At 36.2% G+C, this 24,029-nt stretch overlaps 1 protein-coding gene across 8 annotated transcripts in view; it reads left to right on the top strand.

The window, feature by feature from the left end:
• KLHL5 (kelch like family member 5) overlaps positions 1 to 17,371 on the top strand; it is a 92,919-nt gene extending 75,548 nt beyond the window's left edge. For all 8 annotated transcript variants that reach the window (XM_028088496.2, XM_028088467.2, XM_028088488.2 and 5 more), the window contains 4 exons: positions 3,296 to 3,458; positions 6,612 to 6,824; positions 10,483 to 10,654; positions 15,813 to 17,371. In XM_028088496.2, the coding sequence (XP_027944297.1) occupies positions 3,296 to 3,458; positions 6,612 to 6,824; positions 10,483 to 10,654; positions 15,813 to 15,869 (605 nt within the window). In that variant the 3' untranslated portion in view covers positions 15,870 to 17,371. The remainder of the gene's footprint in view (positions 1 to 3,295; positions 3,459 to 6,611; positions 6,825 to 10,482; positions 10,655 to 15,812) is intronic.
• The last annotated feature ends 6,658 nt before the right edge of the window (positions 17,372 to 24,029 follow it).

Raw genomic sequence — 24,029 nt, 5'->3', positions numbered from 1 at the left:
GCCATCTATGAATGGAATCATATGGCCTTTGTCTTTCTTAGTCTGCCTTATTTTACTTAGCATAATACCCTCTAGGTCCATTCATGTTGTCTCAAATGGTATGATCTCATCATTTGTATAATGCAATATTCCAGTGTAATATTTCAGTGTGTGTGTGTGTGTGTGTGTGTGTGTGTGTGTGTGTGTGTATGAAAGATACTGCATCTTTCTTATCCGCTCATCTGTTGATGGACACTACTCTTCTTGGCGGAAGGAGCTGCAGAGTCACATTGAAAATAGGCGTGCATTCAGCGATAAGAAGAATTTGTGGCCATATTGTCAATGTATCACAGTTTGGAAAAGGTTTAAATTAGTTGCAATAAAGAATTTGATAGATTGGGGTGCCTGGGTGGCTCAGTTGTTGAGCGTCTGCCATCTGCTCAGGTCATGATCTCAGGGTCCTGGGATCAAGCCCCGCATCGGGCTCCCTGCTCTTTGTGAAGCCTGCTTCTCCCTCTCCCACTCCCCCTGCTTGTGTTCCCTCTCTCGCCATCTCTCTCTCTCTGTCAAAAAATAAAAATCTTTTAAAAAAAAAGAATTTGATAGATCGTCCTGAAAGATGAATTGAAAGATGGAGGAGTAGCAATGAAGTCATAGTTCAGTTTAGATAGCATAACTTTGTACTACATTGGATTTATTAATGCTGAGCACCAGAGTAGAGGCTGCCAAAAAAAAAGCCAGTAGCCAGTAATGAAAATTATCTAGGCTTGAAGATTGGTCTGATAGTGGGTACAGCAAAAAAGATCAAAGAAACAAGTGATTCTACTATTTGCAATTAGATTTCAGTTCAAGGTGATCTTAAGTTTCAAGTTTGGTAAGGAAGTAAAACCAGAGGGTTAGGGGTAAGGTACTGAGAGGGGAGCTTAAAATGAACTATATGAGATTTAACAAAACTATAAAATATTAATCTTGAGTCCATAAGATCAACTTATTACATAAGCACAGAATGGGAATGTATCTTAAAAGCAGCATGAATGAGGGGCGCCTGGGTGGCTCAGTTGGTTAAGCGACTGCCTTCGGCTCAGGTCATGATCCTGGAGTTCTGGGACCGGGTCCCACATCAGGCTCCCTGCTCAGCAGGGAGTCTGCTTCTCCCTCTGACCCTCCCCCCCTCATGCTCTCTCTCTCTCTCATTCTTTCTCTCAAATAAATAAATAAAATCTTAAAAAAAAAAAAAGCATGAATGAGACTTAAAAACTTGGGTTGACCATAAAATCCAGGGTCAGTAGTGTGATTCACCTGCATACTTTCCCCCACCATGGAGAAAAGAAATTTAATTTTAACTTAAGGTAAATTCTTATGGTATATAGAATAAGAATGCCCATGATCCTGCTATGTTTTGTGCAGATTAGATTATGCATAGAATACTGACATTAATTCTAGGTACCATACAAAATGCTTTATTGAAACAAGTTCAAAGGAGAATGATCATATAGTTCAAATGTCTTTTTTTTTAAGATTTTTTATTTATTTGAGAAAAAGAATGAGAGAGAGAGCACGAGAAGGTGGAGGGTCAGAGGGAGAAGCAGACTCCCCTCCGAGCAGGGCGCCTGATGCAGGACTCGATCCCGGGACTCCAGGATCATGACCTGAGCCGAAGGCAGTCGCTGAACCAACTGAGCCACCCAAGTGCCCAGTTCAAATGTCTTCTTCGAGTTGTTTTTGTTTTTTTTTTCCAAATCTTTCTGTCATCCTCGTTCTTACTTATTTACCGTATAATAAATCAATGTTATAAAATTGAACTTATGAAAGAAACTCTTACATAGGAAACATTCCTTTTATCTCTTACATGTGAGAATTAAATAAAGATTTCATTTCGAAGAAGTGGTTCTGCTGCTAAAATTCATTTTCAAAGATATTGTTTAAGGAGTTGAACTAGATGGACCCATTAATTTTTCTTCCAGCTCTTTAATTAATTACATGCACATACATACACACATATAATTGGATATATTTTTATATATTTGGAACTATATATATGTGTGTATGTATGTAGTTTGTACATACTCTTCCCTTTACCTCACCTTCTCTTCTCTCAGATATCTCCATATCTGGCTACTTAACTTCATCCACATTTTTGTTCAAATGTCACTTTGTCCAAGAGGTCTTCTCTGACTCTCCCTACCCTTCTATTCAGTTCCATTTTTCTTATTAGCACTCATCAATACCTGAAATATATTTTGCCTGTTTCCTGACTAAAATATTAGGTCCATCATGGCAAGGCCCTTATCTGTTAACTTCTATTAAGCATTTGGCACTTAATAAAAACTAAATGTTTGTTGAATAAGGGAACTTGGTTCCCTGGTAATGAATCACACCAATAGATTGTGTTATCAAGTCTAACTAGAATAAAAATCTCATGAATTTGAACTAATAGGGGGAAAGGAATAAAAATGATTTTACAAATATATCTTAAATCTGAACTATTGAAAAATCTTTTAAATATGGCAGTGTATACATATTGTATAGTTTTAAATAACTTTCCACTGTTGGATCTCAAGATACTGCCTCTAAAGCTTAGTAGACCAGAGTTGTAGAGCTACTTTCCCCCCTCACCAACGCACCAACCGACCAAGAAGAGCTAGAAAGAAACCCAGGTATCTTTACCATAAATGTTTCCTTAACTAAATTTGCATGTTTAAGGTTCATCGTACTACCCAAAGCAATCTACTGATTCAATGCAATCCCTATCAAAATTCCAGTGACATTTTTCAAAGAAAAAGAACAAATAATCCTAAAATTTGTATGAGGTCACAAAAAAACAAAATCAAATCAAAACAAAAAAGAATAGCAAAGCAAACTTGAGAAAGAAGGACAGAGCTGGAGGCATCACACTCCCTGATTTCAAACTATACTACAAAGTGATAATAACTAACACATTATGGTATTTGGCTTAAAAACAGACACATTGATCAGTGCAACAAAATAGAGAGTCTAGAAATAAATCCAAGCATATGTGGTCGACTAAGTTACAAGAAAGGAGCCAAGGATATACAATGGGGAAAGGACAGTCTTCAATAAATGGTGCTGGGAAAACTGCATAGTCACAGGCAAAAGAATGAAAGTGGACCATTACCTTACAGCAAACACAAAAATAAACTCAAAATGGGTTAAAGACTTGAACATAAGATCTGGAACCATCAAACTCAGATGAAAACGTAGGTGGTGAACTGTATATTTAGATTTCAATTAAAATGTGATCTTTAAGACCTAGCAGCAAATCTGAAGTCATTGCTTCTTTCCTGTCTCCTTGCAGGTGTGGCTGTATTGGAAGGTCCCATGTATGCAGTAGGAGGACATGATGGCTGGAGCTATCTGAATACAGTGGAAAGATGGGACCCTCAGGCTCGCCAGTGGAATTTTGTTGCCACTATGTCCACCCCCAGGAGCACAGTAGGTGTGGCAGTACTAAGTGGAAAGTAAGGAAATATTTAAAATTCTGTTTCAAACACAATAAACCAAATTTATTGAGCTGTATCGTCTAACTTAAAAATATACGTTAAAAAGTACACAAAGTCACAAAAGAGAAAAACTTTAAGAGTGATGCAAACTTTTAAAATAGTCTCTTTTTATTGTAGTTCTAAATATAAATAACTCACTGTGTTGGGTTTTCATTCTAATGTGCAGATATTATAAATTTCAAGTTATTTTGAGTGAAGAAGTTTTATATAAATATAGTAAAAATCTGGTGGTTTATATAGCTTTAAAAGTACATAGTATTTTAAATGTACCATAGGCCCTCTCTCTGTTTTCCTAAATAATTCCTTCCATCTCTTCTACTGACTTATCTTTACTTTTACTTCTTTCTTATCTTGGTCAACTGCGGAAAACTGAAATGGATTTAGAAAGGTGCTCTCTTGGCTCTTGTCTACTCTAACTGGAGTTAACAGATTTGGACAGAACCATCACTAATAGCTCTTGGTAACTCAGAGACTAAATACATATCAAAGGCCTTTCTTCCATAAAACGAAGCCCTATATGTTATTAAATAAAAGTTGTTTGTTGCATACCTTTACTCACTTAAAATGCTTTATCATCGGGGCACCTGGGTGGCTCAGATGGTTGGGCGTCTGCCTTCGGCTCAGATCATGATCCCAGGGTTCCAATATCCAGCCCTGTGTTGGGCTCCTGGCTCAGCGGGGAGTCTGCTTCTCCCTCTGCCCCTCACCCTGCTTGTGCTCTCTCTCTCTCTCTCTTAAATGAATAAATAAAATCTTAAAAAAAAAATGCTTTATCATCATTTCCAGAAAGGGGAAGGAATCAAAGTTAAAAAAGACTTAAAATTATTTGTAGAATTTTATTGATTGGTAAAAGAAAGTGAGAAAATATTAGATTTTTATACTTTATGACCTAAGGTCTTGGTTCCTCAGGACTTATTAGTTATGTCCTACGTTTTGTTGGTTTTTAGCACTATTACAAGTGGTAAGATAGAGAAATAGAAACCCACTTTTTAAAGTGTATCTGATCTCCAAACCCCTCCCTTCATTTGTTTTAGCTAAAGAAAGAACTTCAAAATTTATCACTACATGTCTTCCCTCATTCTTTGGTAGCAGAGTCAGCCAACAAAGAATCTAGTAAATGAGAAAAAAGAGAGAAAACTAACAATATCTCTTCAGTTTTAACCCTTCAGTTTAATTTCTGGGATTAGTTCATTGATCTAATTCTTGTTCACTGACATATTTCCTAGCCTAGAAATAAATATTTCTAACAGCACAAAAGCATAGCTGCCTTCTCTAAAATCTAATTTCTAGACCTACAGTAGCTTTAACTTCTAAGCATGGAAATATCTTACTTTCTCACCTTCTCTTGCTCTCTTATGAGAAATAAATATTTCAGTCTTTAGCCCATCTAAGGTACAATTTATTGAATACTGACACTGAGACAATCAAAGAATCATATCAGAAGCTGAAGATCACTCATCTACTAATGATTAAGACATTTGATTTTGAAAGTACAGTATATCTACTTTGTGATTTTAACTTTTCTATTGGCGTATCTCCCAAGCTGGTCATTTTGCCCCTAATCTTAACTCTCTCTTTCATCCTTCATTTTAGAGACTTACCTTATGTCCTACCTAAAGTACAAATAGGACCATGTCACTTTTCTGCTTAAAAGTTTTGAGTAGCTTATGTGACTAAGCCTCCTTTATGGTCTTGAATCCATGTGTGTTTGTGCGCACACACGTATGCATGCACGCATGCGTGTACATGTTTTTTAAATTATGGATGTTTTCTAATTGTTGATGTCTTCTGATATTCTGTGATCCATAATCAATTATTCTACCAAGTATTATTTAAAAATGAGAACAGTTTAATATTAAGAACAATAACACAAGAAAGTAGTTTTTGACAGATAAAAACTTCTAACAAAGTTTCAAATAAATTTCAAATTCAATTAATTCTATTAATATAAAGTTTAGAACAAGATATTGCACCACCCATATGTTGCTAAGATATGGTCATCTTCTCACTAAAGAACCAGTTTGAGTGGTATAGTGTACTTTACATTATGAATTAAAATGAACAAATGTCTTTAAAATACATGTATTTACCCAAATATAAATACTTAGAGTTTTAATTGGCAGATATTTGGTATAGTTCAAATATTCTTTCCTGAGGTAAAAAGAAATAGTTAAATGTTAAGTAAGGCATCTGTAAATTCAAAATGTGGGGACTTTTATATAAGCAATGATCTGAATTTATTACTCTTTTGAAAAAATTATTAGAAAAATATAATATTTTATATATATTTTAATGTCAGAGAAAGACTTTTAAAATTAATGCAGTATATTGATTGGTAATGAATTAAAATTTATCTACTAGGCAACATTTAGGACATTAACATATCATATTCATTTTAGATAACTTACAGCATCCTTCTCTGCAGTAATTTAAATTAATGAAGGATCACTGTTCGTATGTAATAAATATTAATTTACATACCACTGTTTCAAGCAATCCTTTTATTCTCCTCTTTCACTACTATAAGAACATCCCAGGTGACTGCCCACAGTCTGCTCCTGACCCTGTATAAGCCTCTTAATATCCATGAGCCTGTTTCTTCACCCATGAAACAGGAATATAAATGGTTTCTCATAGCATCATTGAGATGATTAAATTAATACAGGGAAAATGTCTAGCCTGTGGTAGGTGCAGAAAAGGTTAGTTTCTTTCCTTTATAACCTAGTCCTATCTTAGCTATTTAAGAAAGAAGTCATGGTATATTTATATACCACATTTTTTCTATTCTAAGACACATTTTATGCCTCTAAGATTGTGATGCGTCTTATAATCAGTGGTGACTTGTCAGAAATAGTTATCATTGCTTTCATGTAAGTTTGTTCTTTTTTATGTATATACAGAGTGATATCTGGTAGATATATATCATATGTATATCATATACATAGGTCATATAATTGGTAGCATATCTTCTTTCTTGATGGCACATAAATTGGCAGTGTGTCTTATAATCTATGGCACCTTAAATTCAATGAAATACCACAAGAATAATCTCTTTGTCTTAATTATAATGATGGCACTCTTTTTTATTTATTATTCTATTTGTTCTTATAGGCTTTATGCAGTTGGTGGTCGTGATGGAAGTTCTTGCCTCAAATCAGTAGAATGTTTTGATCCTCATACTAATAAATGGACACTCTGTGCACAAATGTCAAAAAGGAGAGGGGGAGTAGGGGTAACTACCTGGAATGGATTGCTGTATGCAATTGGAGGACATGATGCTCCTGCGTCCAACTTGACTTCCAGACTCTCAGACTGCGTGGAGAGGTAATTTCCTGTGAAGGAAAACTTGTCTGACACTTCCGGACAAATTAATGACTCCATATCGAACGCCTACCACGTACAAGGCGGTTCCTTCACAGCTTTGTAAACATTGGGTTGTCTGCTCCGGCCGTCTCCTGGTCTTTCTCCTAACAGCTTACTCAGATTTTTCTCCATCATATTACTGCCTACTTAAAATTTACCTTAGACTTAATTATATAATTTATTAATTGAGTTATATGACAAACATTTATTGTGTACATATCTTATACTGGATACTGTACCTGACAGGAAAAGGAAAGGAGCTTGCCAAATTTCAGAGAGAAGGAATGGGGCTGGAGGCTAAGTAAGAAGTGAAAAGGAGAGGAACATTTGTAACCCATTTTGATATAATGAGATATTATGAAATAATAAAATAAAAAACTAGTATGGCTTAAAAGGTTACACAAGTCATCCAAACTGGCCTCATGAAACTCAAGTATGGGGCCAGGTAAAGAGCCTAACATCAGTGGACGATTTGGACAATAGTTCAGGCTCCCATCTGTTATCTTTAGTCTGGTTCAAGGAATGGAGAAAATTGAATGTATTTAGGAGGTAGAGTCAATGGAAGCATGTACGAACACTCCAAAGCAGAAAGGGATATGGTTCATTCAGAAAACTGAAAGGTGGCCACTGTGCCTAGGGAACAGAGAGTGAGGGAGACAGTGACAGGAAAGGAGGCGGACTAGGGTGGAGAGGGGGGCAGAGCACATAGAGTCTTAAGGATTCTGGATTTTAAAGAGCAATGGGAAGTTGATAAGTGTGTATGTGCGTGCACACGCATTTTATTTAATTATACATGATTGGAAGAAAGATAAAAAGTGAAATGCAGGTTTGATGACAATGAGTGCTTTCTGTGAAATAATGAGGGTCGGTTTGTTGTCTTTTGAGAAAGCAGGAAAGTTTATACTTACATTTCACCTGCATTAGGGAGACTACGCTTGCTGCATGTTATACTCCAGGAAAGGAATATGGAGCTCTTTGTACACTGTACCCCATAAGTTACAGGAGCATTGCAGTACTGCACCCAATGAAAAATTGTTCATTTTTGTGCAAGAGGTATTAGAAGCAATATAGGTCATTTTAGCATGATGTATCTGCTCTTAGATAGACAACTTTGGGCTGTTCTAGTTAATATATTTCATGAAAGGAACAAGAAGGTTCAAAAGTGGATAGCTTTAATGATTACATCTGTAAGCCATCTTACATAGAGCTTCATGTATTGATTTCCTCAGATTTTCAGTAGGCAATCGAAAATCTTAAAGCAGTTTTCAGTATTTACTTTAGCTCTTTTGGATAGTTTAATTGTTATGGATTTACTAAATGACTCTATAATATTGTAAGTTAAACGTTTTCAGGAAAATATTGATATTTTTTCTAAAATATGTTCAAATGTACTTTAGATAGAAGTAATAAGATAAAGGGTAGGCTTAAAGAACTAAACTATTTTTATTTTCTTGAAAGAAAAAAATGTTAATGTTTTACATGGAAAGAAAAAGTAAACTGAATTAAAAAAAAAACAACATGTTTTGAAATAGGCATCTCAAGCCCTAAGAATAAAAAATGAAATATTTAGAAGATCAAATCAAACGACACTGTTAATAGTGGTTACCACTTGACTCTTTAATTAAAGTTGGAAGGAAATAAGGCTAATTATTGCATTTTTTATATATTTTTGTAATCTTTGAATTTTTGTTACAAGAATATATTCTTTGCTAATAGGAGAAAATTGTAATAAATGAACCAACTCATCTTTAAGATGACATTTATCAAATGCTTACTGTGCATTTTCATTCAATCCTCAGTGCTACATAGTGAGTATTTTCACCAATAAAGAAACTAAGATGTAAAGATTTTAAGTAACTTTACAATACCACAGAGCCAGTGATTGGAAGGATAAGGACTCAAGGTTCTTCAGCCCAAACCCAAAGTCCATTCTCTAACCACTGTGCTATACTGCCTCTCCCAGGTGTTTCTGGATGTGTAGGTATTCTTTTATTGAGGTATAATTGACATATAACATGACATTAGTCTCAGGTGTATAACAATGATTTGACATTTGTATATATTGAGAAATGATCACAATAAGTCTAGTTAACATCTGTCACCATATATAGTTACAATTTTTTTCTTGTGATGAGAACTTTTAAGATCTTCTCTCTTAGCAACGTTCAAATATACAATACAGTATTATTAACTATATCACCATGTTATACATTACATCCCCATAACTCATGTGTTTTATAACTAGAAATTTGTCCCTTTTGACCCCCTTCCTCCATTTCACCCACCCGCTCCATGCCCCACCTCTGGCAACCACCAATCTAATGTGCTTAGTTTTTTGTTTTTGTTTTAGAATCCACATATAGTGAGATCATAGGTATTTGTTTTCTCTGGCTTATTTCACTTAGCATAATGCCCACAAGGTCCATCCATGTTGTTGAAATGGCAAGGTTTCATTCTTTTTCATGGCCGAATGATATTCCAGTGTGTGCACGCGTGCATGTCTATATGTGTGTATTCTATATGTACCACATTTTCTTTATCCATGCACCCATTGATGAACACTTAGGTTTTTTCCATGTCTTGGCTACTTTTTTTTTTTTAAGATTTTATTTATTTATCTGAGAGAGAGAATGGGAGAGAGAGCATGAGAGGGGGGGAGAGTCAGAGGGAGAAGCAGACTCCCCGCTGAGCAGGGAGCCCGATGCGGGACTCGATCCCGGGACTCCAGAATCATGACCTGGGCCGAAGGCAGTTGCTTAACAAACTGAGCCCCCCAAGGTGCCCGTGGCTACTGTTAATAATGCTGCGGTGAACATGAGGGTACATATATCTTTTCAAATTAGTGTTTTCATTTTCTTTGGTTAAATACCCAGAAGTAGAATTACTGGATCATATGGTAGTTCTATTTTAATTTTCAGGAAATTTTTATTTATTTTTATTATTTTTTATTATATTTTATTATTTTTATTCTATTTTAATTTTCAGGAAACTCCATACTGTTTTCTATAGAAGTTGCACTAATTCACATTCCCACCAACAGTGCACAAGGGTTCCCTTTTCTCCACATCCTCCCCAACACTTGTTATTATCTTTTTGGTAACAGGCATTGTGGTTTTGATTTACATTTCCTTGATGATTTGTAATGTTAAGCACCTTTTCATGTACCTACTGGCCATCTATATGTCTTCTTCAGAAAAATGTCTATTGAGACCCTCTGCCCATTTTTAAGTGGTTTATTTGGGTTTTTGTTGTTGTTATTGAGTTGTACAATTCTTTAGATCTTCTAGATATTAACCCCTTATCAGATACATGATTTGGAAACATTTTTTCCCATTCCATAGGTTGCCTTTTCATTTTGTTGATGGTTTCCTTCACTATGCAGAAGGTTTTTAGTTTGATGTGGTCCCATTTGTTTACTTTTACTTTTGTTGCCTTTGCTTTTTGGTGTCAGATCCAAAAAATAATTGCCAAGACCAGTGTCAAGGAGCTTACCCCCTATGTTTTCTTCTAGGAGTTTTATTGTGTCAGGTCTGACATGCGAGTCTTTCATCCATAAACTATTTTTACATAAAAATACTGTGAGAACAATGTCAGCTCCAGTTCTAAAATTTTCTTTCAGATATGACCCCAAAACAGATATGTGGACTGCAGTGGCATCTATGAGCATCAGCAGAGATGCAGTGGGGGTCTGCTTACTTGGTGATAAATTATATGCTGTTGGAGGGTATGATGGACAGACTTATCTTAATACAGTGGAGGCTTATGATCCCCAGACAAATGAGTGGACCCAGGTATGGCATTTCATTTTTCATTATTACACTTCTCTGTTTTTATTAAAACAATTTGTTTGGTAAAAATGATCTTCTCAGTTTTGTCCAATATCAAAACATATAGCATAAGCATGATAAAGTCATCTCTTGATTAAATATATGAAAACAAGAAGGAATGTTTAATTTTATGACCTAACTAAAATCCCAAATTATCTTTAAAGTGTAAGTTAATATTCAGAGAAATTATTAATAGTTTTGATCTGCCACCATTTGATTACTGGGAATTGATGAGATTCTAGTATTGATAGAGCAGATCGGACCACAAGAGAGCTATGGCAAAGGGAGGGGAGATTGTGGAAAATAAGAAACAAAGATAGAAATCAGAAAATGTGAACCACTTAGGCAGATGTGAGCAATAATTTTTAAATACTCAAGCCACTGATATTTGGGAGCAAATGAAATGTCTGGTCATCACCTAATAAAGATGGCAACCTTAAATTACATTAACAAGTAAGAAACTTGACCCAGCAAGCTTATTAACAGAAGGAATTCCAGCAGTGTCTATTTTTGGAGGGCCTGGGACTTCTAAGAATGATCTTTTGAGATCTTTGTTTCCATCATTACTGAGAACAGAATTAGGAATTTTGTGCCCCAAGTCAGTATCTGATTCCTGAAAGACACTCGGATGTTAATTGAGCCAAGGTTTTCCTACATACAAGGAGCAATGGTAAGTACTGTCAAGAAACAAAACTTAAAAGAATCCCCACTGCCATAGAACTTAACTACTGAAGTACGTATGATCTGCATGTGTAAGGGGAGAACCCACAATGTGGAACAGTTAGTAGCAAGTGTCCCATGGTGTAGGCATTGAGTGGTGTAGGAAATCAAAGAGAAAAATTAAAATGGTTGTTGAGAGTGCTTTAGTGAGAAGTTGGACTTAAGCTTTGAATTGATCCAATTCAAAAGGTATAAAGAAATGGGAAATTGTGTGAGAAAACACGAAAGAAATGTCAGTGAAGAAGAAATACACAAGATATATTGAGAAAGTGTGGCTGATTATAAGGATCCATGCTTAGTAGGAGTAGGAGTAGGACTTCTTTTTTTCCCGCCCTTTTTAATTTAAATTCAATTAATTAACATACAATGTATTATTTGTTTCAGGGTTACAGGTCTGTGATTCACCAGTCTTATATAATGCCCAGTGCTCATTACAACACATACCCTCCCCAATGTCCATCACCCAGTTACCCCATCCCTCCACCCCCGCCCCCCCCCCCCCGGTCCCCTCCAGCAAACCTGTTTGCTTCCTATGATTAAGAGTCTCATGGTTTGTCTCCCCCTCTGTGGGGAGTTTTGTCTTATTTTTTTGTCTTATTTATTTGTCTTATTTCATGTTTTCCTCTCTTCCTCTATGATCCTCTGCCTTGTTTCTTAAATTCCACATATCAGTGAGATCATATAATAATTGTCTTTCTCTGATTAACTTATTTCACTTAGCATAATACCCTCTAGTTCCATCCACGTCAATGCAAATGGCAAGATTTCATTTTTTGATGTCTGCATAATATTCCATTGCGTATATATATATACCACATCTTCTTTATCCATTCATCTATCGATGGACCTCTGGGCTCTTTCCACAGTTTGGCTATTGTGCACATTCTTTTTTTTTTTTTTTTAAGATTTTATTTATTTATTTGACAGAAAGAGACACAGTGAGAGAGAGAACACAAGCAGGGGGAACAGGAGAGGGAGAAGCAGGCTTCCCGCTGAGCAGGGAGCCCGATGTGGGGCTCGATCCCAGGACCCCAGGATCATGACCTGAGCCGAAGGCAGACGCTTAACGACTGAGCCACCCAGGCGCCCCTATTGTGGACATTCTTATTGGAGAGCAAGGTTGGGGTCAGGATGGAAGTTAGTGAAGGCCATGGTTCAAGAGTTTGGTAGTGGGAAGCCAGTGGAGACTTTTAACCAGGAGAGTGATAGAGTGATAGAAAGTTCATGTGGCAGCTGGGGACAGGGTAAGTTGGGTTAAGGGCAGGGGAAGCAAAGGCTGGATAAAAATAAAACATTTAGAAGATTGCTTCACTTGTAAGGCTTGAGGTGTCAGCTCTAGGGATGGATTCAAGAGATATTACCAAGTTCTGTCTATTCTTTCTTTCTACACTTACTGGGTTGAATTAAAGTTTCAACTTCTGAAGAAAACAGCAAATGAATGACTGGAGAATGTCTTAGATAAGATAATGGAATAGAGCATTTAGAGAGAGGAAGCAGGGTTTCAACAGGATAAGGAAGAATGAAGGTAATTTGTCATTTGTGAAGTTGTAAGAACCTATGAGAATGTGATAGAAGCAGAAACCACCACACAGTGTAAAAAGTAAAGAGAAAAATAAGTAAGTGTGGGAGCTAGAGGAGCATACAATTCTCAAATAATGATGATGATAGAAAGTTAACATTTATTGAACACATTTTATGTACCAGGCTCTATTGGATGAGGAATCTGAGACACAGAGGTTAAATACTTGACCCAAGTCACACAGTAAATCAATGGTAGAGTTAGAATTTGAGCCATAGGTCTTTTTCACAGTAGAGGTGAAAACTAGAGAGTAGAGATTCCAGATGCTTGAAAGAGAGAGCAGCATTAAAGGACACTTTTCTGAAAGAAGGGAAGGAAACAGAATTGAGAGCAAAGACCGGTCCTTCTCAGAGAGGAGGAAAGATCTCTTCCAAGACAGGAGAAGAAGATGAAAATATGACTGTAGAAAGGGACAGGAGTTTTTAAATGAAGAGGATAGGAAAAGGGACTTAATGTGGGACCTTGATCTTGTTTCTTAAGTTTAAATGGGGTCACTGGGAGAAGGGAGGAAGAGATAATTTGAGAGCGCGAATCAGCGCTACAGAATTTCCTCAGAAATTATATGATTGGGGCGCCTGGGTAGCTCAGTGTGTTAAGCATCCGACTCTTGATTTGAGCTCAGGTCATAATCTCAGGGTCAGGAGAATGAGCCCCATGTTGGATTCCTTGCTCAGCAGGAAGTCTGCTTGAGATTTTCTCTCTCTTCCTGTCCCTCTGCCTCCCCTTCTCTGAAATAAATAAATACATACATAAAAATTTTTAAAAAGAAATTATGTTGGGGCGCCTGGGTGGCTCAGTCGTTAAGCGTCTGCCTTCGGCTCAGGTCATGATCCCAGGGTCCTGGGATCGAGCCCCGCATCAGGCTCCCTGCTCAGCGGGAGGCCTGCTTCTCCCTCTCCCACTCCCCCTGCTTGTGTTCCCTCTCTCGCTGTGTCTCTCTCTGTCAAATAAATAAAATCTTAAAAAAAAATAAAAAAATAAATAAATAAAATAAAAAGAAATTATGTGATTATCCACCATCAACCTCCTGCCATGGCAATGTGAAAGGTAACCAAGGAGCCCAAAAAGAGATTTAAGAGTCTCTTTTTCTAAGATGTATTTGATTTATGCTCTTAGGCTAGTTATAAGGAAATCTTTTGGCTGGTATTTGAGACTTGTTATTATGGGTAATTAATGCTTTATCCTGAATTACTCTCTTATCAAAATTAATAATCAGTGACCACATAGCTATTCTGTTTGCACATCACCTCTATTACTATTTTTAAGCACCTAAATTTGAATTTATACCTGTAGAATCTGAAAAATAAATTTTCCATTCAGTGTTCCAACAAATGGACAAGAGGACATTTGTCTAGGGAACGAAATGAGATTATAAAGTCTGAAGCCATCACCCACCCTGCTACCCACTTTGACCCAAAGCAGGAGGTGACTGCATTGTATTTAATAAATACTCTAAGCTGAACTTTCTGGCTGGTTGTCAGGGCAACATCAACTCTTTATAGTGTAGAGACTTCAGGTCTTCGGTGTTTTGAGAAAAGCTGTTCATTACAAACAGACATTTTGATTGAAATGACTTAGAGGTTACTCCTAGAATACTGTAAGTAGATACGGTTTTAAAGTAGGTGATTTGACTGTTCAAGGAGCTAGAACAGTGATCAAAACACCTGATTCAGATGGGAACAACTGAGAAGTCTCTGACAGTTGAAGTCTGCTGTGTTCTTAAAATCCACTTGCTAGTCTGGAAAGGTTGGGAGAGAGGCCAACCTGATTAGGGAGTCATTTTGATATCAGGTATTTGCCAAAAACTTTATTACATACCCACACATACATAAGTACAAAACAAATTTTCTCAGTACTTTGTATTAGTCACCCCTTCCCTAAATACTGTTGTTTTAATTCTTAGGTCTTACTATGAGCAAAGTAATCCTTCTTTAAAAACTATTCTTGTCCACACTTAGTTTCACTATGAATGGCCCAGTGTCTAGGGAGGGAGGGAGGGAGGGAGGGAGAGAGGGAGGGAGGGAGGAAGGAAGGAAAGAAGGAAAGAAGGAAGGAAGGAAGGAAGGAAGGAAGGAAGGAAGGAAGGAAGGAAGGAAGGATGGAAGGAAGGAAAGAAGGAAGGAAGGGTAAGTGAAAGATTTAGGAATTACTCCTTATCCATAAACTAAGATTATATTTCTTTCCCAGCACCCTGCCCTTGTATCTCATTGTCATAGAGTTTATTCACCAGGTTTGTCTCTACTCCTAGGAAGTTGGAGGAGACGTATTTATTATTCATTTACTGTGCTAAAAAGTAGCAGAGTGGGCTTAGATGGTCCAGCCCTGCACAGAGAGGGCAGTCAGTAAATGTGCAATGACTCGTGCCTGGGAAAAAAGCAGCCAGGCATGCAGCGAATCTGGTGTGCTCTGAGACAGTGTATCTGTCACAGGCCTTCTCTAGATAATACTTGATATTTTCGCCACATTGGCCGCAAAGTGTTGCGCATTTCCTCATTATCCATATCCCACATCCTGTTGGCCAAATAAAGTGTTTCAGGTAGAATACGTCCTGAGCAATTTTTTTTTTTTTTTTTTTAGAATTACCTTTAAAGAGAAGGGAATACTGCATAATACTGTGATACACCCTAAACAACTGAGTCTGCGAAACTTTGACAGCAGCAGGGGGCTTGGAGGAAGGGGGGGCAGGAAGGCTGGGGCAGCAGAGTTTGGCAGTAGCTCTTTGACAAGTACAGACCGTATCAGTATTTTACCAACTAGTATGGCTTTATCAACAGTTGTACCTACATACCCAACAAATATGTCTTTTTGCTTGTTTTATTTTAGGTTGCTCCACTATGCCTAGGAAGAGCTGGGGCTTGCGTTGTAACTGTCAAATTATAATATAGTGCTTTGTTTTCTAAATGAAGATTTCGTCTTCCTCATGAATTTAGTAAAATTATTCTCCTACCAATGGATACGTTTTTAGCCACTTTGCAATGCCGCATTCCTGGGCACGGAGTGCCCAATCTCAAAGCGAAGCTGGTAAAACAAGGGAGGAACGAGAGGATGACCCAGGATTAAATCCTACATTTCTCAGTAAGTCATTTCTCAGCAAATCAAAACTACAGCTGGTGGACTGTGAGCATATGTTCCTGACATAACATGTGAGGACAAATGCACTGCTCCTCAACCCACCCCAGTGTTAGCTGGGAATGTCATCTATTAATAATCAATCACATTTTACTCACATTATCCAGATTTCTTTTACTACAGTGCACATATGCCAGATAACACTTTGAACGTTTGCTTTGTAACTTTATCGTACATTAGTTGCCGTAATTTTTATCCATTTGTTCATTTAACCACAACCACTGCTTTAATGACATACTAAACACTATGCTGATATTCAGTTCTTTTCAGAAATAGCTGCATTATATATGCTTTGCTTGTGGATTTTCTTTCTCAGTTAGCTTAGTCTCATGAATAAAGAAAAATGACAGTTAAAACAATAATGACCAAATGAAAACAAAATGATATTTGGGTTCTTTTAAAATATTCATCCTATTATATTTAGATTCACTAAGAGCTACGCGTTATGATATTCTCAAATTGGAACTGAAACATGATGTTTTGCATTAAATTTAAGATACGCAAAATTATGGGGGCGCCTGGGTGGCCCAGATGGTTGAGTGTCTGCCTTCGGCTCAGGTCATGATCCCAAGGTCCTGGGATCGAGCCCCGCATCGGGCTCCTGGCTCGGCGGGGAGTCTGCTTCTCCCTCTCCCTCTGCCTCTCCCCCTGTTCACGCTCTCTCTCTCTCTCTCTCTGTATCTCTGTGTCTGAAACTCTGTGTCTCAAATGAACGAATAAAATCTTTAAAAAAAATAAAAGATATGCAAATTTATGTAGAGGAAATAAGTGTCATATGCCCTAAAATGTTCTTTCACCTAAGTAGCACTTAATTATATGGATTTGTTTTCTTTTATATTATAGAAGATGTTTTGATTTTGATATTGACAAAACTGTTTGGATAGTCTTAGGTTCTTAAGTCTGGATTTGCCTCCCTTGCTTTGTTTCTCACATTTTGCTGCAGTTAGTAACCCTTTGTGCTTCTTTGTAATCAGATAGTTTGAGGGGAATGGGATTATTGAATGTTTGAAAAATAAGTTTAAAGTGTTTATTACCCAAAGTTTTGTACATTTGTAAACTCCAATTACACATGTGAATGTTAATACTCTCAGTGAATTGTTTATTGTCAGCAAAAATGCACTGGGCAGTAACATTTTATGATAAATGCTTTAAGATATAAAAGTCATTAATTTATGTCTTAATATAAAAATGAGTATAAACTAAATTCCCATCTTTTAAAATACAAAACTGTGGTGAATGTGCTTTTAATTTTATATCAAGGTAGACTTCATTTTAGTTGCTTTCTTTAAAAAATTAAACCAACTCTTTTTTTTGGTGGGGGGGGCTGGTGCTGGGGGAGGGAGCCAATTTTGCATGCTCTTGAAATGTTTCTACCCTGGAAACCAAGAAACTGAATACTTCCATTCCCAAAGCAAATCTTGTGGTCATCTTATTGGTGTGGCCACAAAGAAAATATTAGTGATAGTGAAAAATACATTAATGTTTTCTATATTCATTATATTATGGATATAAATTCAAGTATTTTCATGACAAGGAGGGATCAGCCTTAGAGTATATTTATGTATTTAGGGGAAGAGAGAGGAAAAGTTACAGGAAACAGAAAAAAAACCTCAAAAGCAGAAATGTGTTAGCATATCATCACCTTCTTGGGGAGGCTCGGGCCTGTGATTTGAAAGGAATTTATACTTGCACAAGTACAAGGATTTATACTTGTGATTATTCCTTTGAACACTCACCAGCCACTCTCTGAGGACCTTCCTTTCCTTTATGGGATTCATGAACAGTGCCTTTGATTTTTCTACCTTGATAGAGGACCTTTTTAATGCAGTTTTGTACAGTTGACGCTTGAACAACACAGGGGTTAGGGGTCCAACTCCCTGCACAGCAAAAAATCTGCATATAATTTTTGACTCGAAACTTAACCAGTGATAGCCTACTATTGGCCAGAAGCCTTACCAATAATGTAAACAGTTGATTAACACATATTTTGTATATTGTATGTATTCCTACAATAAAGTAAGCTACAGAAAAGAAAATGTTATTTAAAAAATCATAAGGAAGAGAAAATACATGTACAGTACTGCACTGTATTTATCGAAAAAAATCCTCATCTAAGTGGACCCATACTTTTCAAACCCGTATTGTTCAAAGGTCAACTGTGGTCAAGAGGACCTGCTTTCCTGAATACTAATAAAGAGAACCAGTTCTTTCTAGTGACAGAATGCTTGCCAAAACATTCATTCTTCTCATCTGGGGTCTCATAACTGGAGGAAAATATGACTCTTCCTGGTACCCATCATCCAACATGGCTGCTTGACTTCTACTTGCTTGTTCATTGATGATGATATCTAGATGCTCTTTATTTTAACCTCAATTAGTGATACCTTATAAAAATAATATTTGTTAGTAATTATTGAATGCTTATTATGAATTAAGAACCAAGTCTTTTGCATGCATTAATGCACTTAATCCTCAAAGCAACCTCATGAGTTAGGTTCCGTTATTATTCTCATTTTTACAGATGAGGAGACTGGGGCACAGAGAAGTTAACCCCAAGATCATATATAGCAAGTAAGTGGTAGGACAGGAATTTGAATGCAGGCACTCTGCACTTGAGAGTCCATACTCTTATTTCTTTCTAGGTAGAAAAAGAGAGGTTTCATTTTAATAAATGAGGAATCATTTATTTTAATAAAAAGAAAATGAAGAAGGTTTATGCTTTTTGGAAGTAAAATTTATACCAGTCATACCCCTCTCAGAAAATTTTGGTTCTTTAGTCTCATTGGGGAAATTTTGTTTAAATCTCTTATAGAATTTTACATACAAATTCGCTTTAGAAAAGTAAATGCAAGAAAACACGATATATACTTCACATTTTATAAATATTAGATAAATTGCATGGTATTTTGGATGACTAAACTATAAACAGAATTATCAAAAAGGCTTTATGGCCAAAAAAAAATTAGCTGACATAGATGAAATGGACAAATTCTTAGAAACACACAAATTACCAAAACTGACTCAAGAAGGAATAAAAAATCTGAACAGACCTATAACAAGTAAAGAGATTGAATCAATAATCAAGAACTCCCAGCAAAGAAAGTACGGTGGCAGGTGGGTTCACTGGTGAATTCTGCCAACCATTTAAAGAGAAATTAACACCAATTCTTCTTAAACTCTTCCAAAAAAAAAAAAAAATAGGAGAAACACATTCTAATTTATTCAATAAGGCCAGCATTATCTTGATACCAAAGCCAGACACAGACAGATTGTACACTATGACAAAGTAATAGTTATTGCAAGAATATGGGGATGTTTCAACATATGAAAATCAGTCAATATAACATACCACATTAATAGCATGAAGGGAGCAACATTGTCCTAGTTGGACAATGACATGAAAACAAAGGACGATGACATGAAAATAAAGCTATTATAAAAAAAAATTGAATGAAGGGGGAATGAACAACATGATCATCTCAATTGATAAGAAAAAGCATTTGCTAAAATCCAACACCCTTTCATGGTAAAAAAAAAAAAAAATTCCACAAACTAGGGAGAATTGGAATTTCCTCAAACTGTAAAAAGGCATTCATGAAAAACCCATGTTAACAACATACTAAATGGTAAAAGATTGAAAACTATCTCCTTAAGATCAAGAAAATCCCCACTCTCACCACTGCTAGTCAACATTGCCTCAGAAGTTCTAGCAAGAACAATTAGGCTAGAAAAAGATATAAAAGGAATCCTGATTATAAAGGAAGAAGTAAGTCTACTCTGTTTGCAGCTGACATGATTCTATATATTAAAAATTCTAAAGAATACACACATACATACACACACACAAAACAAAACGAGTGCAAATAAATCCAGAAATGTTGCAGGATACAAGATCAACACAGAAATGTCAAGTGATTTCTATACATTGGCAAAAAAAAAAAAAAATCCAAGAAGGAAATTTTAAAAACAATTCTATTTATAGTAGCATCACAAAGAATAAAATACTTAGTAATAAACTTAACCAAGGAAGTGCATGGCTTGCACACTGAAAAATACAAAACATTGATAAAATAAAAATCTAAATAAATGGAAAGACATCCCACATTCATGGATCAGAAGACTTATTGTTAAGATGGCAGTAGTCTCCAAATTAGTCTATAGATTCAATGCAATCCCTATCAAAATCCCAATGGTTCTGTTTTGCAGAAATGGAAAAACTCATCCTAAAATTCATATGGGATTAGAAGTCACCCAAAAGAGCCAAAACAATCTTTAAAAAGAACAAAGTTAAAGGACTCACATTTCCTGATTTCAAAATATATTACAAAGCTACAGTAATCAAAATAGTGTAGTACTGGTATAAGGATAAGTACATAGACCAGTAGCATGAAATACAAAGTCCAGAAATGAACTATGGTCAACTGATTTTTAACAAGGGTGCCAAGACCATTCAATAGAGAAAGAATAGTCTCTTCACCAAATGGTGCTGAAACAACAATTTCCACAATATTCATGTGGAAAAGAATGAAATGGGACATTTAATTCACAAATGTATAAATATTAACTCAAAGTAAATCAAAGATCTGAATATAAGAACTAAAACCATAAACCTCTAAGAAGAAAACATAGGTATGAATCTTCATGACCTTGGATTTGGCAATGGTTTCATTTATATGACATCAAAACACAAGGCAACAAAAGATAGATAAACTGGACTTCCTCAAAATTAAAAGCTTCCATGCATCACAGGACACTATCAAGAAAGTGAAAAGTCAGCCCGTGGAATGTGAGAAAATATTTGCAAATCATATAAAAGTCTATCCAGAATATATAAGGAACTCCTACATTCAACAACAAAAAGATAAACAGCCTATTTAAAAATGGACAAAGGACTTAAATAGACATTTCTCCAATAAAGGTATAAAATGGTCAACAATCACATGAATAGATGCTCAACATCATTAGTCATTAGGGAAGTGTAATCAAAACCATTTCAAATCCACTAGGATGACTATAATTTTAAAAACAGAAAAAAGTGTTGGAGAGGATGTGGGGAAATTGGAACCTTCATACATTGCTGGTAGGATGGTTAAATGGTATAGGTATAGTGGAAAACAGTTTGGTGGTTCCTCAATAAATTAAACATAGAATTACCATGTGACCAAGCAATTCTACCCCTGGGTATATATCCCCCCCACCAAAATAAACCCTAAGAACAGGTGTTCAAACACAAATTTGCATACAAATATTCATAGCAACATTATTCATAGTAGCCAAAAGATAGAAACAACCCAAATATCCATCAGCTGATGAATAGATAAACAAATTGTGGTACATAATATAATAGAATATTTTTCAGTCATAAAAAGAAATGAAGTACAGATACATACTGCAACATGGATGAACCTTGAACACATGATGCGAAGTAAAATAAGCCAGACACAAAAGACCACATATTATATGATTCCATTTATATGAAATATACAAGATAGGCAAATTCGCGGGGGCAGCCAGAGTCTGAGAGGAAGAGGGAGTGGGGAATGGCTGCTTAATGAATAAGGAGTTTCCTTTTGGGGTGATAAAAATGTTCTGGGACTAATTAGTGGTGATTACACAACAGGGTGAAGGTACTAAATGTCACTTATGACAAATTTTATGTATATTTTACAACAATAAAAAGCTTAGGTACATCACAAATTGTTATTTAAATGTCGTAACAGTAGGCATTCTCTGTATATTGCTAGGATTAAAACTCTGCATTTATATTCATCCCAAAGAGATTTTTTTCTCAATGTAATGTGCAAGTAAATGGATTTTTAAGTTTGACAGAAAAATCTTAGATTGTAATTCTAGTCCAAGATTGAGAAACAGTGACAAAGAGGAAATTTTGATTGGAAGCTCTTTTCTGATGCCCAGTACACAAAGGCATCCCATAAATGTTAAAAGTCAAAGTAAGTATCTTTTCATAAGTTGTATAATGCTTAAAATTGTTGCAATTTCTTAACTGTTATTGAACAAATATTCAGTAAAATGACATTTTACTGTGACTGGATTATAAATTCCCATGTAATATTTTCATTCTATTTCATTTTTTAATTGGAGTAAAAAGTCAAATGCCATGAAAAATTAAAGCCTACTTTTGGCATTTTCATCCTTCTCAATCTCCGATACCTTCCATGATTTATGAAAATGGACCAACTCCCCCACCAGAGACTCTGTCCTGACTCCTAACACCTAAGAAAATACCATGCTTATTTTGTATCTTCTCCTGGGCCTGAGCAACTCTGGCATCTTATGAATCTCTTGAAGAAATACAGTATTGATTGATGTAGGTATTAGCATCACAGCTAGTGTTTACTGCCAGCCCATTTTCCCCCAGCCCTGGGTAATTATTTCCTTTAGCTAATGAGATGCATCTAAAGAAGCCAAGGAAGCTTGGGAACCATGTTCAGTGTCCTCCGTCTTTGCCCAAGCTGAAGTTGGTTCCATTTGGTGACATTTCTTTGCGGATAATAAACACATATTTAATCGAGATATTGGTAAATAGTTTTATATTGTTGAATGAATACTACCTGTATAATATGTGCCTAAAGAATAACTAATAGAAGTTGGGAAGGCAAACAATGACTCAATGACCCTTTGGTTATACCGGGAGTGGTGGCATATTCAAGGTATTAACATTATCATGACTACACTAGTTTCAAAACTAGTCAGATGGCTTATTTATATTTTACTGAGTGAATTCTACCCAGAAAGTGTACTGTCACTTTTTAAGAGAGTACAAACATGCTAGTTGAAATTGAGAAGTAGAATCCACTACATTTTTAAAATCACTTTCTTTGAAGTTATGCGTCTTTACAAATCTAAAATACATGATAAGCTGAGCAGTTCAAAAGAGACCTAGATGGAGTAAATTTTGTGGACGGAAAGAGGTCCTTGCGTAGTGGTGGAGCAATGAGGTTGGAGAGAAGCAACGAGGTTAGAGAGAAGCTGTCATTAAAAGAGCTGCCTGTGTCAGTAACAAGAATAGCTGGGCTGTGTGAGGACTTCAAAGAAAGAAAATTCCAGGTAGTAAGTTTGGCAAAAGCTGACCTACTTACCTGGCTGATTCTGTATCACAAACTCAGTAGCAAAGCTGCAGAGGACTGGGAGTGGGGGTGGGGGCAGCTATTCCAATTGAGAATTCATTTATCTCAGAAACTTTCTGATCAATAAGGCATTGAGCAAAGCAGTAGGGAGACTAAAATCTTATATAATCGTTGATAATGACACAAAGGAGGGGAAAGAATGTTAGTTCATTAAGGGCGCATACTGGGGTATCTTTTTGTACCCACTGCAGCACTTAGCATTTTACCCACTGTTACACCTTCACATAATAGGCTCTCGCTAATTACTGGTTGATGTAAATATGGAGTAGACTTGGTCTTTGAGGTCAGTCACTGCAAATGTATTGAAATGTGGGTTTATAGTAACAGATTCTGAAAGATAGAACAAAAAGAATTTATGAGATTTCCTTGTTCACATTTTGAAAGAGAGTTTATGACATGAGGAGAGGGATAGAAAGCATGTGCATGGGAGTGAGAAAACTAGAATATGTTCAGGAAGGAAGAAGCAGCCCACGCTGACTGCCGAGGCATCAGATACATGCAGGGCAATGGAGGGAAATGTTGGCTCATTTATTGTTTTATTCAAATTAAGAATGACAGTCATCGTTTCTATCTGCACATGACTCCAAAATAATATGAAGAAGCTCCAGATGGTTATAAATAATGCCGGGGATGCAGTCTACAGGTAGGCCCCCTGTCTACCTGCTCTTCCCCTCTGACCTTATTTAAGTAGCCATATGGACCACATACAGCTAAAATATATCAGCTAAGTGGCCTGCTTTCTCTTCTCCCAGCAATATTATAA

Source organism: Eumetopias jubatus, unplaced genomic scaffold, assembly GCF_037043125.1.
Source record: "Eumetopias jubatus isolate StellerSeaLion01/CBP00866 unplaced genomic scaffold, mEumJub1_p1.0 scaffold_2, whole genome shotgun sequence".
Lineage (NCBI taxonomy): Eukaryota > Metazoa > Chordata > Mammalia > Carnivora > Otariidae > Eumetopias > Eumetopias jubatus.
Note: the sequence above shows the minus strand (reverse complement) of the source record. Positions and strands in the feature narration are given on the sequence as shown.